Source organism: Periophthalmus magnuspinnatus, chromosome 11, assembly GCF_009829125.3.
Source record: "Periophthalmus magnuspinnatus isolate fPerMag1 chromosome 11, fPerMag1.2.pri, whole genome shotgun sequence".
NCBI lineage: Eukaryota > Metazoa > Chordata > Actinopteri > Gobiiformes > Gobiidae > Periophthalmus > Periophthalmus magnuspinnatus.
Genome location: NC_047136.2, coordinates 32,350,786 through 32,366,666, shown reverse-complemented (window position 1 = coordinate 32,366,666; position 15,881 = coordinate 32,350,786). Strand labels below are relative to the sequence as shown.

The 15,881-nt window shown below is 41.1% G+C and overlaps 2 protein-coding genes across 2 annotated transcripts in view; one reads left to right on the top strand and one right to left on the bottom strand.

The window, feature by feature from the left end:
• Positions 1 to 15,881, top strand: part of pex11b (peroxisomal biogenesis factor 11 beta) — a 217,894-nt gene that overhangs the window by 18,106 nt on the left and 183,907 nt on the right. The window lies entirely within an intron of this gene.
• LOC117393368 (uncharacterized) overlaps positions 1 to 15,881 on the bottom strand; it is a 44,249-nt gene that overhangs the window by 804 nt on the left and 27,564 nt on the right. Inside the window, exons 6-8 of the mRNA XM_033991487.2 lie at positions 3,432 to 3,569; positions 2,537 to 2,584; positions 2,313 to 2,426 (exon numbers count right to left, since the gene is read on the bottom strand). Coding sequence (XP_033847378.1) covers positions 2,313 to 2,426; positions 2,537 to 2,584; positions 3,432 to 3,569 — 300 coding nt within the window. The remainder of the gene's footprint in view (positions 1 to 2,312; positions 2,427 to 2,536; positions 2,585 to 3,431; positions 3,570 to 15,881) is intronic.

The following is a 15,881-nucleotide window of genomic DNA, read 5'->3' as shown; positions in this document are numbered from 1 at the left end:
AAAATGTTGGAAAATATAGGAAGCATTATGCTCAAACCTCTCAATCATAAAATAAACTTTTGCAGATGATTAATGAATTCTTATTTCAGACTCTTATAAATCAGTGCCTTCACTATTAAACTATTTATTTCGCTAACTGAAAAATGTAATGGCTTCCAAAAAATCTTAAATAGCTGTGCATTATCTTAAATCCAGGCTTGGGCAATATGGTACTTGAAAACTTTGAGATTGATCTGCTTTTAAAAGGGTGGGATAAACTTCAGATTTATTGTGGGATAGGGTACAGGCAACCAAAATGGTTTCTAAACTGAACAATCTATTCACTTTCTGTTCAACAACCAATATTCAAAGGCCTGGAAAAAGAGGGAGTGGCTTTGTCTGGACAGGAAAAAGCCCTAGAGTGACTCTTAAAAAGCTCAGTGTCCAAATAGAAACACTCCTCTCAAGTAAACATAACAAATGAATGCCCCGTTCAAAGCTGCAAATTATTTGTCTCCAAATCAGAACATTAATATTAAATCCAATCCTGTCATGTTGCAAGCATGAATTGTATGGCAAAATCTTAATACGGAAATGAATGAATGTTATGAGCTTTCATGACGGGTACAACCCATTTGGAACAACCCCTGTCTCAAAATCGGGGGGAAAAAATTCTTTTGGCAAAGCTGGCATAGCAAGGGGATTGATAAAACTGGAAAACCTGCTCCATGATAAACCATTTAAATAATTTCATGCACTTCAGTTATCTTTTGGTCTTTGTAACAAATAACTTTATCGTCAAGGTAAAAAACATACAAAAGTTATTTTTTTTTATTGTGAAATGTAGTTTGCACTATGCTGTCACATGTGTATGTCTATATGAGAGAATGTTTGTCAATATATGTATGTATGTTCGTTTATATGATTACTGTGTGATAAATATTTAATTGGCTTTAGAGTTATGTGATCTACATAAATCTACAAAATCTTTCCCTCTAAGTCATCATCTGTCATCAATTCTATAAAAAAAAAAGACAATTTATGCACAAGGAAGGCATTTTTCTTGAGAGTTTAAACATCCATCCATAAATTTTCTTCCACTTTATCTGGGGCCGAGTTGCAGAGGCCCTGACTTCTCTCTCTGCACGCACTTCCTCCAGCTCTTCCAGGAGGATCCCGAGGAGCTCCCAAGCCAGCCAAGACACATAGTCCCGCCAGAGTGTCCTGGGTTTTCCTTGGGATCTCCTCCCAGTGGAACGTGGATGAGGATAGGGAAGTAGATTGACCGGTAATTTGAGAGCTTTGCCTTTCGGCTCAGCTCCATCTTCACCACAACTCACTCGGAGAGCAAGCCAGCTTTTTCTGGCCAGAACCATGGCCTCAAATTTTGAGGGGCTGATTCTCATCCCAGCCGCTTCACACTCGGCTGCAAACCGCCCCAGTGCGTGCTGCAGGTCCTGACTTGATGAAGCCATCAGGACAACATCATCTGCAAACAGCAGAGATGAAATCCTGTGCCTCCCAAACTGGACCATCTTTGGCCCCTGGCCACTCTGACCCCTGGCTGTGCTTAGAAATTTTGTCCATGAATACAATGAACAGACCCGGTGACAAAGGGCAGCCCTGGTGGAGTCCAACACGCACCAGGAACAGGTCTGACTTACTGCCAACAACTCAAACACAGCTCCTGCGCCGATCACACAGGGACTGGACAGCCCTTAGGAAAGGGCCCCTTACCCTGTACTCATGGAGCACCCCCCACATGTCCGATGTAGGAGAAGCTCTCCCGGATGTGCGAGCTGAAGACTCTACTGACAGAGGGCCACCAGATGTTCCCAACAAACACGATATGCTTGGATCTGCCGGGTCTGTCTGGATTCCTCCTCCGCCAGCGGATCCAACTCACAGCCAGGTGGTGATCGATTGACAGCTCTGCCCCTCTTTTCACCCGAGTGTTCAAAACACACGGCCAAAGGTCAGATGACATTTGTCCCTGATTGCCACCCAGTCTGGAGCCCCACCCTGGAGCCCCAACCTGGCTCCAGGATGGGACTCCAGGGTGCCATAAGGGTGCCATAACGGATGACGTCAGGGTCTTTGGTATTATACTATTCATAGAGGTATTGTCTTAGTTAGTCTTTTTCTCCATGTTTGTCATGGGAGACCCTACCAATGACATAATGCCAGGGGCAACAGGATCATTTGGGTACACAAACTCCCCCACCACGATAAGGTGGCGGTTCAAGGGGGAATTTAAACATTGATTTAACTAAATAAAGGGGTTGTGAACATAAATGTCATTTTCATTCAAAAGAGGAAAGAGAGGACAAGACCTGGCGCCCCCCAGCAGCCAACACACTCAGTCCAAAGAGCATGACCGTGATGCAGATAAGGAGCTCCAAGACCAAGAAGATCACCAAAGTGCCCAGGATCCCATCGATGAGTAGCTGCAGAGGAAGCCAAGAGAAGAGGTGTGAGCTGGGACAACATGTACCTCTGTGAGGACATGCCCAAACAGTGAGCCTACCAAAGCAGGAAGCATGGAGGGGGCACTTACTTTACATTTTTGCTCGATCAGCCCGGTGCATTTCCTGAAACAATGTTGCTGTGGTGGACAGTAAAAAGAGACACACGGAATATGCGGGTTAGGTGCAGTTTGGGACAAGTGCAGGTGAAATCAGTGCATGTTACACTGACCTCATTACTGGGCCACATGTCTGAGTTTATTTTTATAGGTAATCAGATGGGTGTTACTGAACCTGTGCTGCCTATGCACCGTAGAACACCATAGTTCAGATCTGGTCTGTTTTAATACAGCCTTCTGGCAAGTTTGTGATCATAATGAATATTGCAATAGATTACAGTATCTTACATTTTACAAACATTTGCTTATGAGCAAACAGTTGTAGTTACTGCTGTAGTTGATGCAGCAGGCAGTTGGTAAGTGACCTGCTCAAAAAAATGCCAAACCTAATCCTGTATTTAATGTAAATCTGCGTAAATCTTCTGCCCTGTCCCTGCACCTGTGTGCTGACAAGCAGAGCAGGTCCCCATGCACTGCACAGTGGGGAGAGTCTTGTCTGTGTAATCCCCCAGTTATCCAAGTGTGTTCTAGAGCCACAAGGTTTTCATGGAAATTCAAAAAGACACATATGTAGTCCCAGATGATTCCTAAAGATGATGCCTTTGGTGGCAGCTGCATTTTGTTGCTCCAGAAAAGACACTGCTCACTTTAGGAGTGACTACTTTGTCCTATCAACATTGTTTCAGTCTTGCACCAGGCAAGACACATTGGACATTACAAAGGCTTCTTACATTTCTAATGTCATTTATTGAGAGGTAAGGAGATTGCTTGGCTCTTGTATAGTTGCAGAGAGTTTAAATTCACATGTTATTACTAAATGCTGTCCCAGTGTTCTGTCTGTGGGTGAGATGTGTGTGTCGGGGAATACCACAGCGTGCAGCTCCAGGCGGCGACAGTGCTCACAGTGGTATGAGTCCTGGCGGTAGGGCAGGTGCTTGGACATGAGCCCCAGGGCTGCTGTGGCAAAGGCAGCACTGACCAAGTGGAGAACAAGAACACATTTCACCTGCAGAGACACATGAGAAGCCAACCCAGCAGCATCACGCACTGTTTAACCAGCATGGACGTAAGTCTTAGACATGTTATACTGGGGTTAATAACATGCTAATGTTTTTTTTAGCTATCAAAACCAACCTGGAGCAGTATTTTATTTATTATTATTATTTATTTATTTTAATATATTATTTATTTATAACTTTTCTTACTTTTTTATTTTATTTTATTTATTTATTTTTTTACATACACCATGAAACACACAAACGAACAGTACAGGTTACAGACTGGTCTAGAAGACATCTATATCCATATCCATAAAAGTGTGTAGTAGTTCAAGTCCAAAGTGGCTGTCCATTTGAGTCTATTTGAGATTTAAGTCCAATTGCTTCCAGTGGCTTCTTCCATCTGTCCATGAAGAGCTGAGAATTTCCATCAATATAATATCCAAGTTTGATCATAGACAAGAGGTCAGACATCAGAGATCTCCATAGGGAAACAGAGGGAGGATCATCAACCACCCACTTCACCATAATGCTCTTCCTAGCCATCATTAAGAATGATTGAACAATATGCTCATGTTGTGCCAGTGAAGGAGGGATAAGTCCCAGTAAACACATCACTGGGTTTCCTACTACCTGCTGACCTATAGCTTTACTAATATCGGCACAGACTTCATTACAAAAGGTTTGGATGTGAGCACATTCCCCTAAACAGTGGTACCTCGTGCCCACATTTACATTTAAGGCAATTTGGCGATGTACCCACATTGTACTTACTATAAATATTTGGAGAAATATATGCATTAGAATATTATACTGCAGTTCTTTAAACCTATTACAAATGGAGATTTTAGGGGGTGTGGCCGAGCTGTCCATGGAGTAACACGTGTGTTTGTGAGCTCCTGCTAATACCGACTAAAATTGTTATTTTCCACGCACTGAGTCACAATTTTTGTACATTTTTTCACATCGAACTTCAAAGCAGCTTAAGTCGACTACAGTATGGCTGGAAAAAGTAAGATTAAGACCTGTAATATTATTCAAACGCAACTGAAACCTAGCTTACAGGCTGCGGCTAACCCGTCAGATGCACCGCTAGCTATAGCCGAGCTTGAGCCCGCCTCAACACCACCTGTTGAATCAGATCCCGTCTTGGACTCCGCTGCACTTAAACTCGAGCTCCTGGCAACGCTAAAAGACGAAATTGCAGGTATCATTAAGAAAGAACTCCAGGATGCTCTGGGACTTGCGCTATCGCCCGTTAGGGCTGATCTACAGGCATTGCAAACGCAGCTAACGGCTAATAAAGCTGCTACTGAAGCTACACTGGCTGAGTTAAAAAACACTGTGGGGGGCATAGAGACGGTCCTGTCCGACTGTACAGATGGCATCGCTGGTATGAGAACCACTATCTCACGCCTCACTGCAAATGTTACCAGGCTCGAAAATAAATGTGAGGACTTGGAAGCCAGGTCACGGCGCAACAATATTCGGATTGTGGGGGTTCCGGAGGGGCCAGACTCCAGCTCCACTCCTGCAGTTGCCGCTCTGCTCAAAGAGGTCCTCGCGCTGGAAAATGAGCCTCGCTTAGATCGGTCCCATCGTACGGGACCACGTTCAAATAAGCCAGAGGAACGACCACGTCCGCGAGCTATTGTTTGCAGGCTTCATTACTACAGTGATTGTGTGGACATTCTGCGCCGTGCGAGAGAGCGCGGGCGGATTAAGGTGGGAGACACGGCGCTCTCCATTTTTTCCGGATCACACGGAAAACGTAGCTCGGGCCCTGGCTGCATTTAACGACGTGAGGCGGAAACTTCGGGACATTGACGGTGTTCGTTATGGTCTGTTCTACCCTGCTCGCCTTCACATCACCTACAAGGACGTCCAGAAAGAGTTTGTTTCTGCAGAGGAGGCCAGACAATATGTAAAAATTTTAACTCCGCGGTAAACTGTTGGGTGATCATCCGGTCTCCTGTTCCACTCTATAGTGTAAACCATTACGGGTCTTTTTTGTTTTTATTATTATTATTATTATTATTACTATTACTTTGTTACTTCTGTCACTTTTGTTATTAATGCTTAGATACATATGTTAATATAATTATCGTAGGTGTTGATATTTTGCTCACAGATCGCTGACTTTCAGCTGTATTATTGTGTTTTGTGACTACTGGAAGTATAGTATCATAGTCTAATGTTCATCACTGCGCGTACTGTTATTTAGACTTCAATTTGGTAGGAGTCACTTTTTTTTTTTTTCTTTTTCTTCTGTCTTAATATCTCTCTATCTTCATGAGAATCTTGAAATATTGGTCCACATCTCTGAGTTGTTCACATATTGTGGGCATTTTTTCTCTTATTGTGCATAACACTGCTGTCTCCACTGTTCTGATGTTTTACGGGGACTTTGGGTGTTGTTTATGTTCAGGGGTTTTTGGGGGGAGGGATCCCATCTCAGCTCTACATTGTTTATGTATTTTCTTTATTTGGTTTAAATGGCCACCACCACTTTAAATCCTAATATGGCTAGGGCTGGTGCACCTCTCAGATTTGTTAGTTGGAATGTTAGAGGCATGGGCAACCCTGTTAAGAGGTCCAGAGTATTTTCGCACTTGAAACGTCTAAAATCTTCTATTGTGTTTTTACAGGAGACCCATCTTCGGAATAAGGATCAGCACAGGTTATACTGTTCTTGGGTGAGTCAAGTCTTTCACTCAGACTTTAACTCGAAGGCGAGTTGCCATTTTAATTAGTAAAAATGTACAGTTTTCATCTACAAATGTTATAGCTGATAGAAATGGCAGATTCATTATAGTTGCAGGTACTTTAATGCAGAATCAGGTCCTATTGATAAATGTATATGCCCCAAACTTTGACAATGTTAGGTTTGCTAATAGATTACTGAGCAGCCTTCCATTCTTGAATACTCATTCTATCATTTTTGGAGGTGATCTAAATTGTGTTTTTGACCCAACTCTAGATCGTTCAAACCCCCGTACCTTGACACTATCTGCTATGTCGCAAGTATTCTCTGATTTCATGACACAGAATGGTCTGGTTGACCCTTGGAGATCCCGTAACCCTTCTAATAAGAAATATTCGTTCTTTTCTCGGGTACATCACTCTTACTCTAGGATTGATTATTTTTTTATAGACAGAGCTTTAAATACATTTGTAGTTTCTTCAGACTATTCGAGCATAACAATATCTGATCATGCACCATTGCTATTAGATTTTCAGTTTACATCCCAGACGCGACGTCCACCTCTGTGGAGATTTAACTCTCTCTTGTTGTCAGATGGGGAGTTTTGTGACTTTATTTCTAATGCAATTGACGAGTTCCTCTTATTCAATCAGAATGACACTACTTCATATTCGTTGTTGTGGGAGACACTTAAATCCTATTTAAGGGGACAAATAATTTATTACAGTTCTTTATCTAAAAAAAGATCTGCTTCTAGACTCAATGAGTTAACCAATGCTATCAGTGACGCTGATCAAAGCTATGCGGTGAGCCCGACTCCAGAACTGTTCAAACTGCGGGTAGATTTGCAGGGAGAATTTGATCTATTGTCTACTAGTGAAGCAGAGCGTTTGCTATTGCAGAGTCGTGGTACATATTATGAATATGGCGAGAAAGCCAGTCGTCTTTTGGCCCACCAGTTACGACGTAGGGCTGCTTCCCGCATGATAACTAGTATTAAAAATACCCAGGGCACTGTTGTTACAGACCCTATTGAAATTAATGAGACCTTTAAGTCATTTTATTCTTCATTATACAAATCTGATTTCCCATTAGACAGTACTAATATGAACAATTTTCTTCAATATCTTTGCAATCCTATTATTGATTTTGACACTGCTGGACACCTGGACTCTCCTCTTTCCCTCGCTGAAGTGACTAAATCAGTTAAAGCTCTGCAGTCTAATAAAGCCCCTGGCCCTGATGGGTTCCCAGTTGAATTTTACAAGAAGTTTGCTGAAAAATTGGCACCACTACTTTTGGCTGTGTTTAATGAATCACTAGAAAAAGGTGCTCTACCTCCAACTCTTACACAAGCCACTATTACTCTCCTCCACAAGAAGGACAAGGATCCTACTTTATGTGGATCTTATAGATCTGTATCATTGTTAAATGCAGACGTAAAAGTATTGGCAAAGGTAATTGCTTCTCGGTTGGAGAATGTACTTCCCTTGATTATTTCCAATGAACAAAATGGTTTTATAAAGGGGCGTCAATTATTTTTTAATATCCGCACCCTTCTGAATATAATTTATACTAAACATCCATCTGATTCTCCAGAATTGGTTATTTCTCTTGATGCAGAGAAAGCTTTTGACAGGGTGGAGTGGGAGTACCTGTTTGCAGTTTTGTCGAAGTTCGGATTTGGTAATAGATTTGTTTCATGGAATCGCCTCCTTTATTCCTCTCCTAAAGCTAGCATTCATACCAATGATATTTTCTCTGACTATTTTAGTCTTAGTCGTGGAACTCGTCAAGGCTGCCCTCTGTCGCCTTTACTCTTTACTATTGCAATTGAGCCACTGTCCATCACTTTACGCTCTACCTCTCAATTTAGGGGGATTGCTCGCAATGGAATTGATAACAAACTGTCATTATATGCAGACGACTTGCTATTATATTTATCTGATCCTGCTATTTCTATCCCTACAGTTTTGAATATTCTGAATAATTTCAGCTCTTTCTCTGGGTATAAATTGAACTTGGAGAAGAGCGTATGCTTCCCGATAAACCCCCCAGCTTGTAATCTCCAACAGCCTGGGTTACCCTTTAAACTGAGCCCCACAGGGTTCAAGTATTTAGGGGTAAATGTGACACGCTCTTTTCATACTTTGGCATCTGCCAATTTTACACCTCTCATTTCAAAAATTAATTCTGACTTTGAAAGATGGCGTAGTCTCCCCCTTACCCTGATCGGTAGGATTAACATAGTTAAAATGAATATTTTGCCTAGATTTCTTTTCTTATTTCAGTCGATTCCTGCTTTTTCTTTTGAATTATTAGACAAGACTATTAGTGCTTTTATTTGGGATGGGAAACTACCTAGAGTTCGAAAATCATTGTTGCAAAGATGTAAATTGAGCGGAGGTCTTACATTGCCGAATTTTCAGTCATATTATTGGGCAGCTCATATCCACAAACTTGGCTATTGGTTGAAGTCACCGGACTCCCCTTGGTGCAAATTGGAACTTCTGTCGTCTAGAGGATCATCTATTTCAGCTCTGATTTTCTCTTCGATACCCACAAAACTGTCATCATACACTGATAATCCGGTGGTTCTTAACACACTTAAAATTTGGTACCAGTTTAGACGGCGATTTAGATTTATATCTGCCTCTTCCCAAAGCCCGTTAACTAACAAATGGAGATTTTAGATGTAAGGTAAGGTTAGGATTTTGTCCCATTGCCATGAATCAATTTCACGTTTGAGCAAAATTCCCCAAGATTTCCTTAACCATGCCAATTTATCCAGACTAAGGGAATATATTTCCAAATAAAACTTAGATATAAAATGTTTATGCTCTTTATTATTAATGGGAAATACCTCCAGATGATACATGATGTAAGCTTAAGAGATTTAGCCTTTTGCTGTACATAATGCCTTAATTGGAAATATTTGTAGAAATCCTTGTTTGGTAAAGAATATTGAAATTTCAGGAATTCAAAAGATTTGAATTCTCCCTTTTGTAAAGAGGTAAAAAAAACCTATGAATCCCAGCAATGTGCCATCCTGTAAAACGTTTAGTTTATAGTTTATGGCAATAGGTCCGGATTATTTATCAAAGTCGATAAAATGTGGAATGACTGGTTACTTTTAAACAGTTTTCTTAGTCTTCCCCACGCCCATAGGGCATTATAAAGTAGAGGATTACCTTTAACTGTATCTGTTACACTGTTTAGTTTGCTCCCCAACAAGTTGACAGGTGATGATGGTTTGCACAAAACAACCTCAATATTCAACCAGGGCAGGTCTGCATTTTCATGTATCCAGACAGAAATAATCCTAGCTTGCATTGAAAGGACATAATACTCTAAATTAGGTAGGCCCCATGCTCCTTGTTCTTTGGGCAACTGAAGTGTCTCTAACTTGAGTTTTGGTTTCCTTCCTGCCCAAATAAAGTCCACCATTGCTTTGTTAATTACTTTTATATCTTCAGACTTTAAAATCACAAAGAGCATACTAGTAGGGTACAATATTTTGGGTAGGATAATCATTTTTATAAGATTAATTCCTCCCAGGAATGAGATTGGTAGAGCCTTCCATCTTGTCAACATCTCACAAAGACCCACAATCATTCCATTAATGTTTTCCTTGTATAAAAGACTCAATGTTGGTGTAATCTTAACTCCCAGGTATATAAAACCTGATGGCTCCCAGCGAAAGGGCTTAAAATATATAGGCTCAACATTTTCCTGATATAAGGACAAACTCTTCGACACAGCTAATCAGTACTGGTAGAGATTTATACAACAGTATTTTATGTTCTTTATCCCCAATTGTGACCCCATGAAGATTTGGATTTTGTCTAATGGCCATAGCCAGGGGTTCAATGGCCAAAGCAAACAGTAATGGTGACAAGGGGCTGCCCTGAGCTGTACCCCTGCCTAGTTCAAAAGGAGGGGACAGCAGGCCATTAGTTAAAACAGAGGCCGCTGGTGCTTTGTATAATAATTTGATCCAATTAACAAAATTTGGTCCAAAGCCAAATCTTCCCATTATTTCAAAGACATACTCCCATTCAATTCTGTCAAACGCCTTTCGGCATCCATAGAAACTACCACACCAGGCATTTTATTACAGTTGAGAAAGTGAATAATATTGAAAAGGTGCCTCGTATTATAGTAAGAGTTTCTGCCCGTAATGAAACCTGTTTGATCAGCTTCCACTATTGAGCACATTACTTTCTCCAACCTGAGAGTAAGTATCTTTGACAGTATTTTATTATCAACGCCAAGTAGGCTGATGGGTCTGTATGATGAACATAATTCTACATTTTTACTCTTTTTATCTATAAGTGTAATGTTAGCCTGATACATAGATTTAGGGAGCCTGGCTTCTTCAACAGATTTATTATAAACTCTAAGTAATAAGCTGCCTATTTTCGCCTTCATGGTTTTAAAAAACTCTACTGGAAAGCCGTCAGGCCCAGGGCATTTCCCAGACTGAAGTGTGGATATTGCTTTGTCCATCTCTAGCTGAGTTATAGGTGACTCCAACATATTAAGTTGACTATCAGATAGCTTGGGAAATTCCAGGTTGTCCAGAAAAAAAACTGATTTAAGCCTTGAAATGTCAATTTCAGAACTGTACAATTTTATGTAGAAATCTCTGAAACTTGTGTTAATCTCTGTTTTCTACACACCTCACGTTATTAGAGTCCATAATTGCTGTTATAAAAGTATTTGAAGGAGCATTTCTTGCAATGTGAGCTAGAAAACGGTTGGGCTTATTAGCTGATTCATACATCCTATGTTTGGCAAACTGAATATCTTTTTCAGCTTTATGTGTTATTAAGTTAGTCAAAGCTGTTCTAATCACTTTGAGCTCAGTCAGTGTTTCAGATTACTGTGTTTCATAAGTGCTTCTCTAGTTGTTTTAAGGTGTTTTCCAATTCCAATTGTCTTGCTAAACTTTCTTTTTTCTTATTAGCTGTAAAAGAGAGAATCATACCTCTCATATAAGCCTTATTCAATTCAATTCATTTTATTTTTGTAACACCCAAAATCACAACAACAGTTGTCTGGAAGGGCGTTCATGTTTTGGTTGATGGGGGAAACCGGAGTACCCGGAGGAAACCCATCCAGACACGGGGAGAAACATGCAAAACTCCACACAGAAAGGCCTGGGCGACCCGGGGATCGAACCAAACCTTCTTGCTGCTTTATAGCAGTCCCACAAGGTTCTTGGGTCAATCCCTTCATTATCGTTGCACTCTAGAAACAATGTTGTTTGCTCTGTTATGAATTTCACAAATTTATCATCTAAATTTTGTTTTTGTGTGTAGGCAGCACGGTGGCTGAGTGGCAACACTCATGCCTCACAGCAAGAAGGGGTTCGATCCCCTGGTCGCCCAGGCCTTTCTGTGTGGAGTTTTTCATTCGCCATATTCATAATATGTTTCTCCCCGTGTCTGGATGGGTTTCCTCCGGGTACTCCGGTTTCCCCCATCAACCAAGACATGAACACCCTTTGAGACAACTGTTGTTGTGATTTTTGGCGTTACAAAAATAAATGAATTGAATTGAATTAAAAAGAGCAGTGTACTCATTCTCCAAGACATGGATCACTCAATCGTCTGCAAGAGCTGCATACTGAGGAATACAGGGGCATGATCAGAGAGACCCATCGGACCTATAGTTACCTGTTCGGCAAGTTGGCATATACGTTTTGATAAAATATAATCTATATGGGATGCCGAAAGATGAGGATATGAGTGCAAAGTAAAATGTTTCAAGAGTGGATTATGATGCCGCCAAATATCAACAAGATCTACCTTATTAAGAATTTGCAAAAGTGCTTTAGAATTCGTAGTTAGAGTAGATTGTGGAGGAAGTCTGTCCAGCTCTGGAGACAACACACAGTTAAAGTCCCCTGCCAGTATTACATTATCACATTCCATGTCCACCAATTGCCCAAGTAACTCTGTATAAAACTCCTCATCCTGTATGTTTGGGGCATAAACATTACCAAGAACAACATTTTCCGCATATAACACACCTTTTACAAAAATATACCTTCCTTCTTTGTCCTTATGGGTAACTATAGCAGTAAATGGGAGGTTCTTATGTATTAAGGTTAAGACACCTCTTTTATTTGTAGAGTAAGACGAATAGAAAACTTGACCCACCCATTCTCTGCAGTACTTCCTATGCTCGTCATCAGTAAGATGAGTTTCTTGCAGGAAAGCAATTTGGACTGAATCTTTTTTCAAGGTATTCAGAATGGAGTTTTTCTTAACTACATTATTGGACCCCTTTACAGTCCAAGTGCTTATCTTTAGTGACATATTAAATATAATTTATGTAAATATAGTTTTTTGTTTGTTTTTTTTCTTTTTCTTTTTTACTTGCCAAATATACAATAAAACAGCCTGCAACCCCAAACATAAACTCCACAGAACTAGTACCAGGCAAAACCTCAACACAAGGCCTGGACCAAACAACCCTCTCATAACAGATGAGATAAAAACAAAAAACAAAAAAACCCCACCAAATAACAAATACAAATAAAACAAAACAAAAGTACAGCTATAAGGGGAATTCTAAAACACCCGATAAACTCAAACATACACATAGTGGCTCATTAATAATCAACTAATGCCAGCATAATAAGCCTCAGAAATCAACCTGCATAACAAGTATGAGTCGTTGGACCTCCATTTATTTGTCTCCTGGCAGATTTATCACGTAGTCCTTCATCTCCTTTGTGGTCTTGAGGGAGAGACTGGAGCCATCGGGGTTAAATATCTTGACAGTAGCTGGATACAAAAAGAAATATCTGATCCCCGCGTCTCGGAGTGCTCTCCGTGCATCAGCGGACTCTTGTCTCTTCTTCACCACGGCCGCTGAGAAATCCTGGTAGAAGGACACTGTACCTGTTGCCGTCACCACATTACCTTTCGCCCTCGCAGCACGGAGAATCCTCTGCGCATCAGAATAATAGTGCAGCCGAACCAAGGCAGCGCACGGTCCCGCCTCACCCGCACGTCTCAGCAGATCCCTCTGTAAGCCCAGGGCCTCTGGTATCCACTTTTTGTTTTGTTTTTTAATATTATTTTTATAGAATTTTTGCTTTATACAGATTAAAGTAAAAAAACAAACACACAAAGAACAACAGCACAGCAGAGAATAAGAGATAATAATTAAATGAGTCATATCAGATGCAGCATTTATAACAAGATGAAAGCAACATTCAGCATTTTTTGTCAGTATTACACCTCTATCCTTTTAATTTTCAGACAGTCCAGAACATTTTCCCATTTTTTGAAAAGATTGGATTTACCACTGAGGCAATATCTTAACCGTTCTAAAGTCACCATCTCAGATATAAAATTTTTCCATATTTGGACAGAGCGGGCATCACTACCAACCCATTTTGACATTATAGTTTTTCTACCCAGCATCAGGAGGAATTGTATTACATCTTTGTGAGCCATCAAGTCTACAGGTATAAACCCCAAAAGACAAAGCAATGGACTGGGAGACAGGGTCCGCCCCACAACAGAGCCAACCTCTCTACACACGACATCCCAGAATGACTGTATAATCTTACACCCCCATAAACAATGAAATCTGGTCCTCGGGACTAATTTACATTTAGGACAGTTTGGAGAAATTCCCGAAGTGTACTTGCTATATATGTAGGGAGAGATATAAACATTGTGTAAGATATTGTATTACATTTCTTTATGTCGATTACATATTGATATTTTAGGCGGCAATATCAGAATTTTCTCCCATGTTTCATTGTCAATTGTTGTTTTAAGCAGGACATTCCATGATAATCGTAAACATTTAAGCCTGTCCTTCTTCATCCCTCGAAGCTCAGAATAAAATCTTGAGACAAAATGCCCCCGTTTTTGACAATCCAAAATAGTTAGAAGATTAGTGCCCTGTGTGAACTCCAGAGATTTCCATTTTCATTTTACAAAATGCCGAAGCTGGAGATATTTGTAAAACTCTTTAGCAGGGATCTTATATTTGGCTTGTATTTCTTCAAATGACTTGAACTTTCCGTTGTCCCATAGATCATGTATCCTCCTGATGCCAGCTTCCTGCCATGATCTGAGATCAGGACCAGTTCCCTCTGTTACCAAATCTGGGTTGTCCACCAGTGTGGTCAGAGTAGATGATTTTAGATTATTCCCATACATTTTCTTTAAAAGCACTGACTTTCAGCACCATCCAGCCACTGCTCCTGAGGGACAAGCTGGAGACTGCTGGGGTGGACTGTGACCTGGCAGACTGGATCCTGGACCATCTCACAAACCGGCCCCAGTTTGTGAGAGCCAAGAACTGCGTGTCTGATCTCATGACCTGTAGTGTGGGGGCGCCCCAGGGCACTGTCCTCGTGCCCTTTCTTTTCACCCTTTACACTGCAGACTTCAGACACAACACGGACAGCTGCATCCTGCAGAAGTTCTGATGACTGCCATCATTGGCCTCATCAAGGATGATGACGATGTGGAGTACAGAGGACTAACACAGGACTTTGTGAACTGGTGTCAACAGAACCACCTCATCATCAATGCAGAGAAGACCAAGGAGATGGTGGTGGACTTCCGCAGACGCCACTCTACTGCCCCCTCAGTGAACATCCAGGGAAGGGACATTGAGAGAGTGGACTCATACAAGTACCTGGGTGTTCATCTGAACAACAAACTGGACTGGACTCACAACACAGACGCACTGTACAGGAAGGACCAGAGCAGGCTCTATCTCCTGAGGAGACTCAGGTCTTTTGGAGTGAGAGGGCCACTCCTGAAGACCTTCTGTGACTCTGTGGTGGCATCAGCCATCCTGTACGGTGTGGTCTGCTGGAACAGCAGCATCACAGAGAGGGAGAGGAAGAAGCTGGACAAGGTCATCAAGATGTCCAGCTCCGTCCTGGCCTGTCCTCTGGAGGTGGGGGACAGGAGGGTCCTGGCTAAGGTCATTTCTATGCTGGGCCATGAATCTCACCCCTTGCAGGACGCTCTGTCTGCCCTGGAGAGCAGCTTCAGTGACAGACTGATTCACCCTCGCTGTGTGAAGGAGAGGTTTCACAGGTCTTTCCTTCCTGCTGCTGTCAGACTGTACAATGAACACTGTTAACACTGAACATGTGTCATTCAACCACACCTATGTGCAATACTCAAGTCACTTTACAGAGATGTTATATTAGAGTCTATTTTTAGTTTATTTTTAAGTCTCTTTTTTTTATTATCTTAAGATATTTATCTATTATCTTGTTTTATTGCATGTACCATTTTCCTTCTGTTCTTTAACTGTGTGGTGCAATACTGGAATTTCCCCACTGTGGGACTAATAAAGGCATATCTTATCTTATCTTAAAAGGCTCCATGTTTTAATAGCATTGTTAATCAAATAGTTGTCCTTAATCATAAGTGGTAAGTCCTTATCCTTTTTATCTAATTTATAGGACAAAAGGGTTTAATTTCCACAGGCCCACATTGAAATTATTCTTGCATGTATAGAAAGCATATAGTTTTCAATCTTAGGCACGTCCCAACCTCCTAATTCCTTTGAAAGTTGTAAAATTTCCAATTTAATCTTAGGTTTTCTTCCTGCCTTCCTA